General features: G+C 49.4%; 1 protein-coding gene across 1 annotated transcript; it reads right to left on the bottom strand.

The window, feature by feature from the left end:
• Positions 1–5,682: 5,682 nt before the first annotated feature.
• LOC125720133 (endosialin-like) lies at positions 5,683–10,007 on the bottom strand. The gene has a single exon (XM_048995258.1). The coding sequence runs from the start codon at positions 9,787–9,789 to the stop codon at positions 7,606–7,608; it is 2,184 nt and encodes a 727-aa protein (XP_048851215.1). The 5' UTR covers positions 9,790–10,007; the 3' UTR covers positions 5,683–7,605.
• Positions 10,008–16,952: the final 6,945 nt, after the last annotated feature.

Here is a 16,952-nt window from a genome sequence, read left to right as displayed (position 1 = left end):
TAGCGGTGTGGCAGCGTTACAGCTCGTAGTTAGAAGGCCAGATGGAAGAGCATGGTCATGTGAGCTGCTTGGAGTCATTTTTATTCGCTCGGAGCAGCGGAGCGGAGACACGCTCCTGAAAGACGCGTCGACTATGTTATAGATTTGTCCTGGCGGATAACTGCTGGAAAGAAAGCCGCCTTTTTTTGGTGTTTAGTGCTGTGGAGCATAGGAGAGGAGAATTACAGCCACACAAGGAGCGACGCTGATGTGTCCATGGAGCGAAAAGGCCATTGACAGTCACCATAAAGGCCAGACAAAGACATCTGCCCTAGGAAGGCAGAGCGGGCGACTGGACAGGGCTCACATAGTTAAGCAGAGATGCTATACTGAAGGCCGGGGACTGAGTCTTTGCCAGGAATCGAGCTTGTTTGTTATTCATCCAGGTTTGGCTGCATCTGGTTTTGTTAAAGCTGGATCATGAACAACCGCGTCCTTGAAACAGACCCAGGGATTAATTTAGCAAAAACTGATACCGCAAACAAAAAGATCCTTGTTTATTTGGCACGACCAGCCCTGCACAGGAGATAGAGAGACCAGCACCGGATTTTAACTGCTTATATTCAGAATCAGAATCGGAACTCACTCAATTTCTAGTATGTGTGAATGTACTAGAATTGTTCATGGCCCAGTGCCAGACATGAAGTATGGAACAAAAAACGACTAAACATACAGGGGAAAAAATAGGAACATACAAAAGTTACATTAGAACTGGCGCAGCAAGTATTGTAGTGCTAACTGCAAGGATGCTGTAGGTGTGCTATGAAGGGAAGATGTCAGAGAAGAGGAGGATGGTCCCTGGGGGAGTGGACCGCAACTGGGTCACGGAACCTGGGTGGTGGGAGATATATTCAATATGCATCTTCTTTTAAAACCATTTTTAAAACCAAGTCCTTTAAGTTTTTTCATAAGGGTCTTAGAAAGCTTGGAAGTAACTGTATAAAGTATATTCCCTAATATCATTCCCTAATGTCTTGGAAAAGATTTGAAGAGTGTCCATCCATCCATCCATCCATCCAACCATTCAGCTCATTGCAGTGTCGTGTCCAGACCCTCCCTCCGGCTGAGTGCTGAGCTCAGAAGGGGGTGTGTCCAGGCCCTCCCTTTGGCTCTGTGTCGTGCTCAGAAGGGGGCGTGTCCAGGCCCTCCCATTGGCTCAGTCACGAGCTCAGAAGGGCGCGTGTCCAGGCCCTCCCATTGGCTCAGTCACGAGCTCAGAAGGGGGTGTGTACCGACCCTCCCTCCGGCTGAGTTCCGAGCTCAGAAGCGGGCATATCCAGGCTCTCCCATTGGCTCTGTGTCGAGCTCAGAAGGGGGCGTGTCCAGGCCCTCCCATTGGCTCAGTCACGAGCTCAGAAGGGCGCGTGTCCAGGCCCTCCCATTGGCTCAGTCACGAGCTCAGAAGGGGGTGTGTACCGACCCTCCCTCCGGCTGAGTTCCGAGCTCAGAAGCGGGCATATCCAGGCTCTCCCATTGGCTCTGTGTCGAGCTCAGAAGGGGGCGTGTCCAGGCCCTCCCATTGGCTCAGTCACGAGCTCAGAAGGGGGTGTGTACCGACCCTCCCTCCGGCTGAGTTCCGAGCTCAGAAGCGGGCATATCCAGGCTCTCCCATTGGCTCAGTCACGAGCTCAGAAGGGGGCGTGTCCAGGCCCTCCCATTGGCTCAGTCACGAGCTCAGAAGGGGGTGTGTACCGACCCTCCCTCCGGCTGAGTTCCGAGCTCAGAAGCGGGCATATCCAGGCTCTCCCATTGGCTCTGTGTCGAGCTCAGAAGGGGGCGTGTCCAGGCCCTCCCATTGGCTCAGTCATGAGCTCAGAAGGGGGCATGTCCAGGCCCTCCCATTGGCTCAGTCACGAGCTCAGAAGGGGGTGTGTCCAGACCTCCCATTGGCTGAGTGCCGAGCTCAGAAGGGGGCGTATCCACGCTCTCCCTTTGGCTCTGTGTCGAGCTCAGAAGGAGGCGTATCCAGGCCCTCCTATTGGCTCAGTGCTGAGCTCTGCCTGAGAAGGGGGCGTGTCCAGGCTCTCCCACCAGCTCAGGTTACTATCTGCATAGACAGTTAGCGTCATTTGTTTTATATGCTCTTACAACAGCAGAAATTTGAAACGGCCTTTAAGTTTTAGGGAATAGTGCAGTGCATGGGTTTTGTTTTTGGTGATCGCAATTCAGTCATGTTTAGGTAAATGAGGATGGTATTTTATGATGATAATATACCCTGATAGGAAACAGAAAAGGTAGATATTTGACCCGCGTATATCTGCAGATGTGATTGTACATGAGGGCATTTGTAATAAGCACACATCTCCTGAGCCGTGTGGCGGCTCTGTGGGCTCCGTCACCTCTGGGGCCGAGGTTCTGAATCCATAGGGTTCCTCACCCATTTCCACCTGCAGTCCAGAGTCTGACTGTCAGCCAGGGTCCCTGCATCAGGCATGTGGCCAGAACATGGAAGATCAGGGGCTGAAAAGACAGAAAGAAATAAGGTTTCATGCAGGTTAGAAATTACTTTTGTGTGTCAAATTCAAATCTACAGTCGAACAACTGCAGGCAGATTACTATAAATATATCAAGTACAACAACATGAAAAGAATAATGCATCATTTGAGGTGACAAAAAAAATAAAAATTACTTTCAAAAGCCAGATGTTTAACTACAAATAAATAATCATATAATTCATATTATTTACTGAGCATAGTATAATGATGAAGGACATACCAAGGCAGGGTGGGGGTTGACAGCACCGTCACTTTAAAGGACACCCTCCTTTCTGACATGATGGTTTAGTCCCTGCTCCCTATGTAGCTGCCCCCCCAAACAAAGCATCTTTCACGCTCTTCGTTCTTCAGGTCCGATGTGCCGACTGGCTGCCTGACAGAAGCCGCGGTCAGTCTGGATTCTCTCACAGCATCCCTGCCAAACTCCCCCTGCTCATCTCCCCCTCACCCCGCGACCGCTGACACGGGAATCCATATTTTTAACAGCGGCCAGTCCACGCCCAGCGGCCTCATTTCTAAGCCCACGGTGGTAAATTAATGGGGCTCACTGAGAAAATCCTCCGTTCCGCTTTCAATTGAGAATAAATAGACACATCTACAGGACGATGTGCTGAGATTGAGCCCGAGTGAGCCTCGGGTGAGGTGATTACTGGGTCTTCTGGAGGGACAGCGCTCTAGGCCGAAATCAGCTCAGAGCCGAGCCGCTAATGGGCAGCACATCAGGTCGCTGTCATCCGAGATGGTGATTCACCGTAGACAGCATGTCCCTGTTACCGTTGCTCTTTGTGAAGTGCAGCCTTTGAAGATTAGAGGCAAAGCGGTAAAGTGGGACGTCTTGAAGGAACACATCAGTGGAATTTCAAGCAGATTATCTTGGACTGTTTGGGTTAGCTGGTACAGCCCGAAAAACAGCTAAAAAAAAAAAAAGTAACAAGGGTGATTTTAATCACTATTATTTTTTCGCATTTGGTTCGCATTAAAGTTAGAGCAAATTAAAATACACTCATTAAACTGATGTACTCTGCAGTGGTAAAAAAAAAATTACTGCCCAGCTGGTTTTCTGCCGTTTCAACTCGTAATATTTCCAATCTCACTCTGTCTGCCCCCAGGGTTCAACAGCCGAGATGTACTCGTGTAAAAGACGGAAGGAACTTTATCTTCCATCTGCAAGCCCAACGCTGGAAATGAAATTAAGGGCAGAAGTTTTGAGAAACACGGCTCTCTCTCTCATCATAAAGATGTATGGATTGTAATGTACTGCCCATCAACACCCGATACGCGGATTTTCACAGTAGAGTTGCACAAAATGGGGTTAAATTTCTCATATGAGAAGGGATCACATTTGTCGTTTTATTTCTCCAGTGACACACAAGGCTTTGATCTGCTGACGCAGCACTTCAGAAGCGCTGGAAATCCATCACGGCGTCCTCTGTGTACTTTAGGCCCGTCAGCACCGACATGGATGCTGGGCGCACCTTATCGGGGAATTTATGGCCATCCCACCGGCTTACGTGACCCCCCCAACCCCATCTCCGAAAGGAGATGCTGCTGCCGAGCCAGCTTCTCTTTGAGGTGGTCTGCCTTGATGTCCGCCCAGTTTCACCAGAAAGGCCATTACTCTCCGGGCCCGTGAAAGCTGCAGGGGGCCCAGGCGAGAGTTTGCCTGCCATAATCGCACCCCCCCCCCCCCAAACCCCGCTACCCCCAGCCAGACCAAAGCTGCTGTTTATTCGCCATCAGGCAGCAGAGGACTCCCTGCCATTTACTCCGTCCTCGTGTGCTGCAGTTACACAGGCTCTGAGCTTTATGGACGTGGCTGTACAAACATCCAAAGCTGGACCATTTTGCTATAAAGCTGCACTGTTTAGAGCATTAAAGTGAGGGAGGCAGACAATGATTGATAGACCAAGAAAACTGAAAAAGAAACAGCAAACTTTGTCTGAGTTCCATCCACGGAGCTAAATCTCTGTGCACCTACAGATTGTACTGAGACACACAGTTCCTATAAGGAGGACAGTGATTTTCCAGCTGCTTGATTTCTGTCCACTGAATAGCAGCAATAACCAGCTAACCAGCAGGCCATCTTGCCTGCTGTGCCCGGCGCTACCAGCAGGCCTCACACCAGCTGTCCGCTGAATAGCAGCAATAAGCAGCAAGCCTACCTGCCTCCTGTACCCGGCGCTACAAGCAGGCCTCACACCGGCTGTCCCCTGAATAGCAGCAATAAGCAGCAGGCCTTCCTGCCTCCTCTGTCCCGACACTACCAGCAGGCCTCACACCGGCTGTCCGCTGAATAGCAGCAATAAGCAGCAGGCCTTCCTGCCTCCTCTGTCCCGGCGCTACCAGCAGGCCTCACACCGGCTGTCCGCTGAATAGCAGCAATAAGCAGCAGGCCTTCCTGCCTCCTCTGTCCTGGAACTACCAGCAGGCCTCACACCGGCTGTCCGCTGAATAGCAGCAATAAGCAGCAGGCCTTCCTGCCTCCTCTGTCCCAGCGCTACCAGCAGGCCTCACACCGGCTGTCCGCTGAATAGCAGCAATAAGCAGCAAGCCTTCCTGCCCCCTGTGCCCGGCGCTACCAGCAGGCCTCACACCGGCTGTCCGCTGAATAGCAGCAATAAGCAGCAGGCATACCTGCCCCCTGTGCCCGGCGCTACCAGCAGGCCTCACACCGGCTGTCCGCTGAATAGCAGCAATAAGCAGCAGGCCTTCCTGCCTCCTCTGTCCCAGCGCTACCAGCAGGCCTCACACCGGCTGACCGCTGTCACTCCAGGCACTGTGGGCAAAGGCCAGAGTAGGTGGTCATTGGCTTCGATTTAAACTGCCTTCCAATGCCCCTGCAGGCCAAAATGTGGCAAGGGTTGGCCTGCCTCACGCTGGATATTACAGACATGGGATGTCGGGGGTGCTGGGGGGAGTTATGGGAGCCCAGATTCCAAAATTCCTCTAGAGTGGCATAATATACATCTGAATTAATCGGCTCTGCTCGACCGGGCCTAGTTTTCCCACAGTTACAACCTCATGTTTTAATATCAGAACACAGTGTTTGATTGACTGGGAGACACAGCTGAACTAATATCTGGGCCGAGATCTTTCAGGCAGACAATAACAAAGACGTGAGGGCTGGAAATGATGGAGACATCCAAGGTAGCAGAAAAGATGTTTTTATTTGAAATAAATCTCTAGTGCAGGCGGTACGATTCATTCTTTGTCAAGTTTGACAAGTTTATTAGAAGTAATGTTGCAAGTGAATTTGAACAGTAAATGTCGCTGATTTGTGTTCATACACGTTGACCCAAGTCATGTCACTGCTGAGAGACGTAACAGAGAGAAATCACCGGAATGCGTATGGAGTTTTTGGGGAGGCAAAGCCCACCCAGATATTCTGGCAAGAAGTGCTCGGATCTGAGGTGTGACAGAAAGCAGAGCCAGAGCCTTTGGAAAACGCCTCCAGAGTGAAGATCTAAACAGGCTGAGAAGGACGACCTGGATCAGGTGGTGCAACCACTTTGTAGGGCCAGCAGAAATGCGTCTCGGAGGGCTGTGGTCCTGTGGGGTCTGGAACGCCACACCCCCACCCCAAGCCCCCCCTGTTCTCACCCTTCCCGCCTCCATCCACACTTCATCCATCACTCCTCCAAAGGACCGCTGTCTGCTGACCCCCGCATTTTTGGGCTGCATACAGTAAATGGGATCAGCATTTCCTGAGAGCACGACTTGAGACGGACATAATCGGGCCTGACAGAAGGGTTCCATCCTTCTGCTTCACCAGGCGATCCGGGCTGTAGCCCAGCACGGCCAACTGAAGTGTAAATCAAACACTCGCATGACATGATGTCCAATTAAACTTGTGACAAAAATGATCTAAGTCAGGCTGCAGAGCTCCATGGCATCACACACCCCACAAACAGCCAAACAAATTCTGCGCTTTTCACATTCTTTCTGCTGTACTAGAGAGGGCTGTTCAGTGTCACAGTACAATTTATGCCGCAGCAAAAAATTTTGCTCCAGTTCCTGCATATTTGGTGCCTATAAGTGTGTCACTAAAAAGGTGCTAGGGGGCGCTATAGCATGGCAAAAGATCAAAAAAGATTGGGAGAAGCTGTGTTAGATAATCATGTGACTCAATAGGTCCAGACCTGAGTCACTAATCATAGGAAGACATATTAAAATTTCAGGTTCCAATTTTTCATGCTGCTTCTCGATTGACGAATAGGTCAATGGAAAACACTGCTGGCTTCGATGCCTATGAAGGACTTGGATCTGAACTCAGATCAGTGCAATGCATTTATGATTCTCTTGCTGCAGCTGGATCTTTCTGCCTCTTCAGCTGCAAAATTAAAGCTGTCAGCTTCAGCATGTAGACGTTTGCCGGCCAGGAAGCTCGCTTCTTCATGCCTTTGTTTCAATGGCGGAGCGTAAGGCTTTAATTTACGATTCCTGTGCTTTCAAGACCGAGGCTTGAGTTAATAACTCCGGAACCACGCGATCCATAGCAAACTAACCGCAAATCCAACTTCAAAACATTCACAAACAGTGCAGCCACACAAATACATATGTGGCCAATGCCTTGCTCTTCGTAATATGTGCGCATGTGAAGTCAAACATAAATCTAAATAGATGTTTTTACAGGCATCGATTTCCAAAGCCAGGCTGCGTTCACATACACTTCAGCTTCACAGCTCCGTGCCATTAGCGTCTGATCTAATTTAGCGCATCTGCGATCCACCCGCCTTTCTAAGGAAATAAGCCGTAACCATAAACGCGACCCACAATATACACATACACAGATTTCTGCCCCCCCCCCCCCCCCCCCGCCTCCCATTTCTTACAATACACTTCACCTCATTTTCTTTAATAACCTTAAAGGAGAAATTCCAAACATTCCAAGTTAGCACCACTGGGGAATGAGATCTTCCGGAAGCATCAGGCATCTGCAGAAGGCACTTAATGTACAGAAAGTTCCCATGTTTTGATAGTAGCAGAAACAGCAGGATGAGAAGGGGATACCTGCCTTCCCCCTGTCACTGATTCAGTTAGTGCACGAGCACAGACCCCCCCCCTCCCCGGGCTACACGCGGGACTTGGCAGCGCTGGAGGTGTCCGGCCCGGAATTGGTAATCCAGCGGTAGCAGTCGGCGGCGCTCTCGCTGCGCGGCTGCACTGCACAGCGGGTGCAGTACACTATGCCCAGGGCCAGCATGATCACCACGAAGATGGAGAGCGGCACCAGTAGAGCCACCACCAGCCAGCTCCTGTCCTGCCGCTGCTTGCCCTCGCTCCCTGACTGCCCCGGTGCTGGAGTGGAGGGGCTGTGGGGAGTGAAGGAAAGGGGAGGCGTGTGTCGCTCTGCGGCGACTCCCGCTTTGGACTTGGGGGAAGTCGTTGAGACACTAAAAGGTGTTGTGGCCCTTTTCCCAGATTCAGCTCCACTGGATCTTAGGTCACCCTCCTGTCCAAGGTAATCTTCTAAGGCTCCTGAAGTTGAACTCCACCACCATTGCCACGCACTCCATGCCGATGGTGATGTGGAGGCTGCCGATGGCATTCTTGTGCCCTCCTCCTCGATCCAGACTGGTGTGTCAGGTGAACTTGTGGTACTTTCTTCCTCGGACCAATCAGGTGCGGCCGTCGGCCCTAAGGAGGCTATTCTGGTCTCTCCCGTCAAATCAGGAACAGCCCGTCCATGGTTACGTCCGTCTGTAGGCCTTGCTGATGGTGTATCCGTCAGTTGTGTTAGGTCAGTCAGTAGCTGCTCAAGGCTGGGAGCCTCTGTCAGCCAGTCGAGGGAGGTACTGTCAGTCAGCCAGTCTGGAAGCTGAGGCACCCAAAAGTCAGGGATCCGGGGCACCCAGGGGGTTCCTGGGAAGCTGGTCATACTTGGATATGGAATGGTGGCAGCTTGGACGGGCATGCAGGAATAGCCATCAGGCTGGAGCTCGCTGCCCTCCTCACAGTGGCATTCAAAGCCGCCCTCGTAGTTAACACACATCTGATGACAGGTACCGGGGATCCGGCACTCGTCTGTGTCCTGGCAGCGGCTGGGATCCTCCGGCACGGGGGAGTAACCCAGGCGGCAGTGGCAGCTGAAGGAACCGGGCGAGTTCTCACAGCTGTGCGCGCAGTGGTCCTCCAGGCACTCGTCCACATCCAGGCAGTCCCCCCCCGCGTCCGCCTGGTATCCTTCACTGCAGCGGCACTCAAAGGTCCCCGGTGCATTGATGCACAGCTGGGGACATGGGCTCTGCAGACATTCGTCTATGTCCAGGCAGTCATGGCCATCGGGAGCTAACAGGTAGCCTTCTGGACACGTGCAGAGGTAGCCCCTGATAGTGGGCTGGCATTCGAACTCACAAGGGACTCCGAGGCAACTGTCTACTTCCACACAACTCTGACCATCCTTGTCCAGGAGGAAGCCATCCGAGCACTCGCAGTAGTAGTGAGTCTCTGCATTGATGCAGTAGTGATCGCAGCCGCCGTTGTCCTCCTCACACCAGTTTGTGGGCGTGTCAGAGCACAGCGGCGCATCTCTGGACCAGCCGACCTGCTCGTCCTCCCTGAGCATGCACAGCACTGACTGGTCGCCCTTAGTCCCATCCGGACAGGGTACAGTAGCCACAGTGCCAAACGGCAGGTAGCTGAGGAGAGAGGTGTGCAGGTTAAAGGGCGTGGTGTAGCGGGCCGCCCCCCCGCCCTCATTTGGCATGGCCCGGCACATGCCTTTGTAGGTATAGCGGCAGAGGAAGCCCTCCACAGGGAGGGAGCATGAGCCATCCAGCCACTTGAGGTTGTCTCTGTGGTTGGCATTTTCGGCGTCGTGAATCATCACCACGCACCGGGGCGCTGTGCAGGTGCTAGCCGAGTCGTCCCGGAGCCAGTTGGTGTACCTGGTGTCCTGGTCACCGGTGACCCACGTGAAGCCACGCAGTGGCCTGGCGGCCGAGCACTGGCGCGGCTGCCTCTGGAGCCCGATCCACAGCCGCACCCGACTGCGGGGCCCCCGCGGCTCCACGCTGGAGAAGAGCTTGCCGATGAGATCCGCGTCCTCATGCCGCTTCACCGTGGCCAGGTTGCCGCCTTTCTCCTTGCAGCTCCTCCAGGAGTCCAGGAAGGTCTTTCTCTGGAAGTACACCACGAAGCAGCCATCCTCACTGCACAGGGCATCCCGCTCCTTCAACTCCTGGCCCCACACCCAGGGCGACCAAAACACGCAGATCACGGACAGCAGAACATAGCCGTGCATGGCAGGACACATTGTCTGCAAAGCTGTGGGGTCCCTCACCTGTCCTACACTGGCAGCCCTCCTGCTTCACTGCTTCACTACACTGGCAGCCCTCCTGCTTCACTCCCCTCTCCTGCTAAAATTCGCTTCTCCCCTTCCCTCCTCAAAGTCTCACCCCAACTTCTGCTCCTTGCCCCTGTCCCGCTGCTTCCTACCTTCTTCCCGCACACAGACCTCTGGTTCTGTGCAGGACTCTCCAAAATCTGCAGGGGGAGAGGGGGAGAGGGAGGGAGCAAAGGAAAGAGGGAGGGAAAATTAGAGAAAAGGATGTTTTCAGAGGACGGGGGTGGGCCATTTGTGTGGAGAGGGGGGTGGCTGATTTGTGTGTCTCTTTTTTCTCTGCTCGCCGTATGGTTTTTATAAGCTGGTTTAAGGCGATAGTTTGGATCCCTGCCAGATACACCCCCCCCCACCCACCCCTCAAATCCCCCCATCCAGGCTAATCAAGCTGTACGGCTTCAGGCTTTTATATAAACCTTTTCCCTTCTTTTTTTGCCATAAGGAGAGAGACACCAGAAGACAAACGGCTGCCTCTTTTCTCGGAATGTATGACTCTTTGTCTTGCTTTTCTTTCGGGGATTCTTTCTGTTTTACTTTTTCTTTTTTTCCATTTACATTTTCCTCACATGTGTTCATGCATATTCCTATATCCTTTTCCTGGGAAGTTTTCCCCACACAACAAAGACACAATCGTCTCCATATACTGGAAATCATTTCCCTCCGTGTCCCGTTTGCTTTGCTTGCATTTGGTCTTTTCACCTCCCGCAGGTTGGAAAGGTCCTGCTGTATGGTTCTGCTCCAAGCCGGAAGTCCATTTCAGTCCATCGGCCCCCATTATTACACGCGAGAATGTAAATATTCACAGTAACAATTCCTCCCACGCCTTGAGATCCAGCGAATCTTTCCATCTGAGTGGAAGTGCTAATTATGTCCAGTGCACCTCCCACCCATGTTTTTAAAAGTCCCTTATGGCCAGTTTAAAGTTGGACTCTGCAGAATTTAATCGTGTTAATCGTGTTAATCGTGTTAATCATGTTAATCGTGTTATTCATATTAATTGTGTTAATCGTGTTAATCGTGCGTGTGCCGTTCCCCTCCGTCAGTCTTCATTGCCTCTTTCCTTCCTGTTTGCACCGAGTTTTCCGTCAAATACGAGGAGACAGCTGGCCAGAGAATGATGGACTCTTATTCTGTTTGTGAAGCTCTCTTCTTAAATGAGGCCTGCGGGGGTGGGGGAGGGGCACAGCTAGATCTCTAATAACAGAGTACAAAATCATGCCCTCGGCTTTGTTTATGTTTGTGGTATGTGAATAAATATTGAATTATCCCAAAGGCTTTGGGGATTTTTTCCATGGAGAAAGCAGGGGTGACTTTGGAATTGTTATGAAACAATGTGTTATATTATGGGATGGGGTCTTGAGCAGCAACAGCAGGTTCCCCAATGGAACCCTACACCAGTCTTCCAGAATCTTCCGTAGATGAGTCCTTCCCATTCATATTTACTGAGTGATGTACTTATTACAGTTATTACTGAGTTAATGAAACACATTAACCAAGCACAAACCTTACCATGAGATTTATCAATGGTCAATTCACACATAGTTCACATAGAACAAGGATTCACTAATTCACACTTTGTATGTAATTGTATTCATGCAATCTGTAGAAAGCCGTGTCTGATTAGTGAGTTATGGGTGAGGGAATTCAATGATGGAATTCAGTTCAAACTTTGTACACTGAACAAAAATATAAACGCAACACTTTTGTTTTTGCTCCCATTTTTCATGAGATGGACTTAAAGATCTACAATTCATTCCAGATACACAATATTACCATTTCTCTCAAACATTTCTCACAAATCAGTCTAAATGTGTGATAGTGAGCACTTCTGCTTTGCTGAGATAATCCATCCCACCTCACAGGTGTGCCACATCAAGATGCTGATCTGACATCATGGGTAGTGCACAGGTGTACCTTATACTGCCCACAATAAAAGGCCACCCTGGAATGTGCAGTTTTGTCTCACAGCAAAATGCCACAGATGCCACAAGCATTGAGGGAGCGTGCAATTGGCATGCGGACAGCAGGAATGCAGAAACAAGAGTGTTGCGTTTATATTTTTGTTCAGTATATAATTCAGATTGTGTGATGGTGGAATTGGAGCTATGCACAAATGTCATTATGGGCCGGTTTGTGTTACAAAATCCCTATAAACAAAGGTGGCGCTGAGTGGCCCTTTGGGCTTCCTAAGGCAGCAGAAGGACATGCTGACAGGGAAGAAGCTGAGATGTTCACTCTCAGAATCTTTATTTGTCACTTTCTGCAATTTGTCAAGGACAAAGATCACAGTGAATGATGGCTCCCCTTTTCTGCAAACCCAGTCTTTGAAAGTCAATAAATCCTGATTACTTTCATTTGTAACCCACAATAGTGCAGCATTTTCCACAGCTGATATCAGACTGGGCTGGTGCGGTTCACTTAGAGCCCATTCTGAATCGACCTGCGAATTCGTCTAAAGAAAAATGTCCTTAGCACTAACAGCCCAAGTACTGCTGTGCCCAGTTTGTTATGTGTACCTCCCTGCTCCGGAGTGTAAGAGCAGAATAACAAACCTTGTTATTCAGTCTATGAAACCTTCACTGAGGGAGAAAAACAAGCATTTTTGCTCTGTGATGCCGCGCATGAGAAAATCATTATGCATATGATTTAAGGTAAGTCTACGAGTTTCTAACAAAGGCTGTTTAAGCCGCCATAGCACTGACACCTGGATGAACTCTGCAGAATGTACGATATTCTGTGCTGCATTCCTTCTCAAAATACTGTGCTGTATAATTTGTTTCAGGGATAAAATAACGCAGTGAGCTGATTCCTGAACAGCCGCTATGCTTAAATATATCTACACATTAGTCATTTAACTGCAAACAAACAGCTGGATTAATGTCTTCCGATTAGTACAGAAGTGCAGAATGGTTTTGCACTACAGATGCATGTCAAAACTGGCCCAATTGTGGAGAAAGTAATGTCCCTGAGATGGTTCCTGACTCCATGTTCAGTAGAACATGAGCAGAAAAGGCTCGACACTGATGTATCTAACCAGTCAAGAGGATCTGAGTAGCAAGTGAGTCACAGTTTGATTAGTTTGGTCTGGTTCATATATTAACAAGTAGAGCTCCGTAGATAAGTTGAATATATATATATATATATATATATATATATATATATATATATATATATATATATATATATATACACACACACACACACACACATACATTAAACATGGCATTTAGTCTAATTGCAAGTAATTTCTGCAGGGATAGATAAAACTCATTCAGTCTGTTTAGTCTCTGTTGCATGGTGACTGATAATTTGCACCAGCATCACAGATGCAATAAATTATGGCCACTTGTATAATGGCTCCAAGTTCTAAAAGTGATAATAACTGCAAGCATCGGGTGTTTGTTTGTAGTTTTCATTCCCATGAAGCTACTTGAGTTGTTTCCACTAGACAATAAGAAAGATTATCTGAAACCTTCATTTGAGACTTCGGCACTAACCTTAGGAGGTCTGGTGCCTTGGCGGGGGTACTGTCCTCTCATACCTGCAGGGGGGGGGGTGGGGGTTGATTCCTACCTTGTCTCTTTGTGACTCTGTGCCTCTGTGAACCTCTTTGTCTCTATGTGACCGTGTCTCTGTGTGACTCTGTGTCTCTGTGTGACTCTGTGTCTCTGTGAATTTCTTTGTCTCTGTGTGACTCTGTGTCTCTGTGAACCTCTTTGTCTCTGTGAATCTCTGTGTCTCTGTGTGACTCTGTGTCTCTGTGAACCTCTTTGTCTCTGTGTGTCTCTGTGTGACTCTGTGTCTCTGTGAATCTCTTTGTCTCTGTGTGACTCTGTGTCTCTGTGAACCTCTTTGTCTCTATGTGACTGTGTCTCTGTGTGACTCTGTGTCTCTGTGTGACTCTGTGTCTCTGTGTGTCTCTGTCTCAGTGAGTTTCCTCTCATTTTATTCTTATGTTCTTATCCTCTTATTCTATTGTTCCTTGTCCTGTGATGGAATTACTGTGACACTGGTTAAGTGGCTATGGAAGATGGATGGATGGGTCCATCAGTATCTAAACTGACTTTTTGCTGATGAGGGGTATGCAGATATTGGGGGGATTTAGGACTGTCCCAGGGTGCCAAGGTAGAAGCACTTCTCTTAAAAATGAAAAACATTTGATAAAATCTAAAACTGTAATAGAGACATCTAAACAAGGCTAAGGATTGTTTTGCCCAGTCAAATGTCCATCATATTTGAAATACTCATCCAGTAGAGGAGGACTTGTAATCATAAATGCACAGACATACACACAGACACACACACACACATGCACACGCACTCACACAAACATACACATACACACAGACACACACACACGCATTCACACAAACATACACACAGACACACACACACACACACGCATTCACACAAACATACACATACACACAGACAAACATACACACACACACGCATTCACATACACATACACACACACACACACGCACTCACACAAACATACACAGACACACACACACAGACATTGTCACACACACACACACAGGCACACACAGACAGACACAGACACAGGTGTAATTCACCACTCGATCCTCAATCAGAATTTTCCTTTATCATTCATCGTTATATGAATTATCACATTATTTACCTAATAAATGCTGTAACCCATTTAGCACTTTTGCACCTGTCTGTAAAGCACATAAAAATGGGAAAATGACTGTTTGATAATGGATGGAACTGCAGGTACACATGCATCTATAAAAACCCTTTAAATTCAGTCATATAATAATTTTCAGGAAGGTCATTGCGTATTAATTAGGCCTTTGTTCGAGAACGACGAATACCCGCCGCGTTGTCTTTTCAGGAATTGATGACATTTAAGGCAGCAGCTCATTTGAAAGTGATCAGCAATGCAGCATTTCCATAATTACAAAATTCCTCCCTTCCATAGTTTAAGGTGAAGACCATATTTGCTGTTGGTAATTAAGTTACTGTTTTGATTAGCAGCTACACCAGGAGGAATGACATGGCGACTGAAAGCGAGGACTTCATCAAAGCACTCGCCAGGATTTCAGATGAAAAGATTAAGGCATGTTTCCGGGCAACACACTGGACCGGTCGGAAATGCAGTATGATTTAATCTACGTGCAATCTATTCAAGGTGAAATATTCAGGGTTGTGGGTCTGAATCCCACCCCCGCTCTGTGTGTGTGGAGGTTGCATGCTCTCCCCATATTGTGTGGATCTGAATCCCTTTCTCACTCTGTGTGTGTGGAGGTTGCATGTTCTCCCCATATCGTGTGGGTTTGAATCCCACCCCCGCTCTATGTGTGTGAAGGTTGCATGTTCTACCTGTAACTTGTGGGTTTGAATCCCACCCCCATCCTGTGTGTGTGGAGGTTGCATGTTCTCCACGTACTGTGTGGGTTTGAATCCCACCCCCGCTCTATGTGTGTGAAGGTTGCATGTTCTCCCTGCATCGTGTGGGTTTGAATCCCACCCCCACTCTATGCGTATGAAGGTTGCATGTTCTCCCTGCATCATGTGGGTTTGAATCCCACCCCGCTCTGTGTGCGTGGAGGTGACTTTGAGTCCTGTGATGAACTGGCATACTGTGCAGGGTGTCCCCCAGCCCAGTGCCGCCTGGGACAGGTTCCCGAACAGAGACAGAACGCTGCACTAACACTCTTAGTGGAATCTGAAAGATTCCAATGAAATGCGGACTGGCGCACGGCCACTCTGACCTTCTCCCTCAGCTATGCCAAGGCTACCATAGAAAGCTGGTTGCCTGGCACGGCCAGGGGGACGGGCAGATGGAGGGACTGGCAGCATCGCTGTGGAAGAGTCACCAGGCCGGGGGATCCCCTTCCCCTGGACTCAGGCTGACTTAGCAGCGTTATCAGATGCAGTGCTATCAGACTGGCACGCTCTGCTGACTTACTGATGTAAATAAATAGCTTTTGTAGTGCTGCAGGGTTTTACATCTTATCACGTGGGTGTTGCCAACTCTGCCCTCAAATCTGAGAGGCTTTAATTGGCCTGATTTTCCAGGGGTGTGGGACACTTTGGCCTGGAGCCTAAACTCACAGCACCAGCTGTCCACAGGTCACCACGGAGATGTCTGGCCTTGAGATGAAAACATCCATTTGCACGTCTTCTCCCAGTCTGACACTCCAAGTTCACCTGTCTACGGAGGTATCAAAGGGGCCTCATCATTATAACCTTATATTGCGTTTTTGATATTTTAATTTAACACTCTCATGACTCGGCGAACAATCCATCAGCTGCAGTTATCTGTTCATATCAGCTGGTAGACACAGCTGACATATATCAATATTGATGAATTTCCTACTATGCCCTTAGGGAAGAGTTGGCGCCCCATCCTGGGTTATTCCCTGCCTTACGCCTGTAGCTTCTGGGATAGACTGTGTGGGACAAGCGGGTTTGGAAAACGGATAGATGGATGAACCCTTGGATAGGAAATGTTGCCATGATTGTTCTGCGTGACGCCAGGAACCTTGGCTGTTAAATGACACTTAGACTAGTCTAGAGCAGCAAACGATGAAGCAGGCAGCCAATGTGTCGTCTTCGCGGTTCAGCTCTAGGAATACTGACTTGAATCTAGGCAAATATTGTGTGATAGATAAGACCATAAAACCCGTCCCTGCGAGCTGGATTCCATATCATTCCCTTAGCCTTTGGTCACTCCACCCCGGATTTTACCAGCTTGCATGGATTCCCAGGGTGCAGGTAGGACCAGTGGCCTGCTAGAGAGCCAGCACAGATGGGAAACTGCCTTCAGACTCCAACAGGAGGGTCAAATCCCGTGCATGTGGCCGTCGGCAGGCCAAAGGAAGTGAGCCATGTCACGCTGGCTGTAACGTGCGTTTGCTGCTCGCTGCTTAGCAGAATTGGGGCCTGCTGGTCCATTCGGGCCACTTTCCTCCTTGGCTGCTCTGTGCGTCTCTCCCTTTAAGTCGTCTGGCTTTGCAATCAGCCAGGTTGCCTCCAAGTCCCTGATGGTTAGCAGCTCTCTGGCAGCCGAGTAGCTATTCAGGGGAGGGGGAGGGGGTGTCTGA

This window comes from Brienomyrus brachyistius, chromosome 24 (genome assembly GCF_023856365.1).
Source record: "Brienomyrus brachyistius isolate T26 chromosome 24, BBRACH_0.4, whole genome shotgun sequence".
NCBI lineage: Eukaryota > Metazoa > Chordata > Actinopteri > Osteoglossiformes > Mormyridae > Brienomyrus > Brienomyrus brachyistius.
Note: the sequence above shows the minus strand (reverse complement) of the source record. Positions and strands in the feature narration are given on the sequence as shown.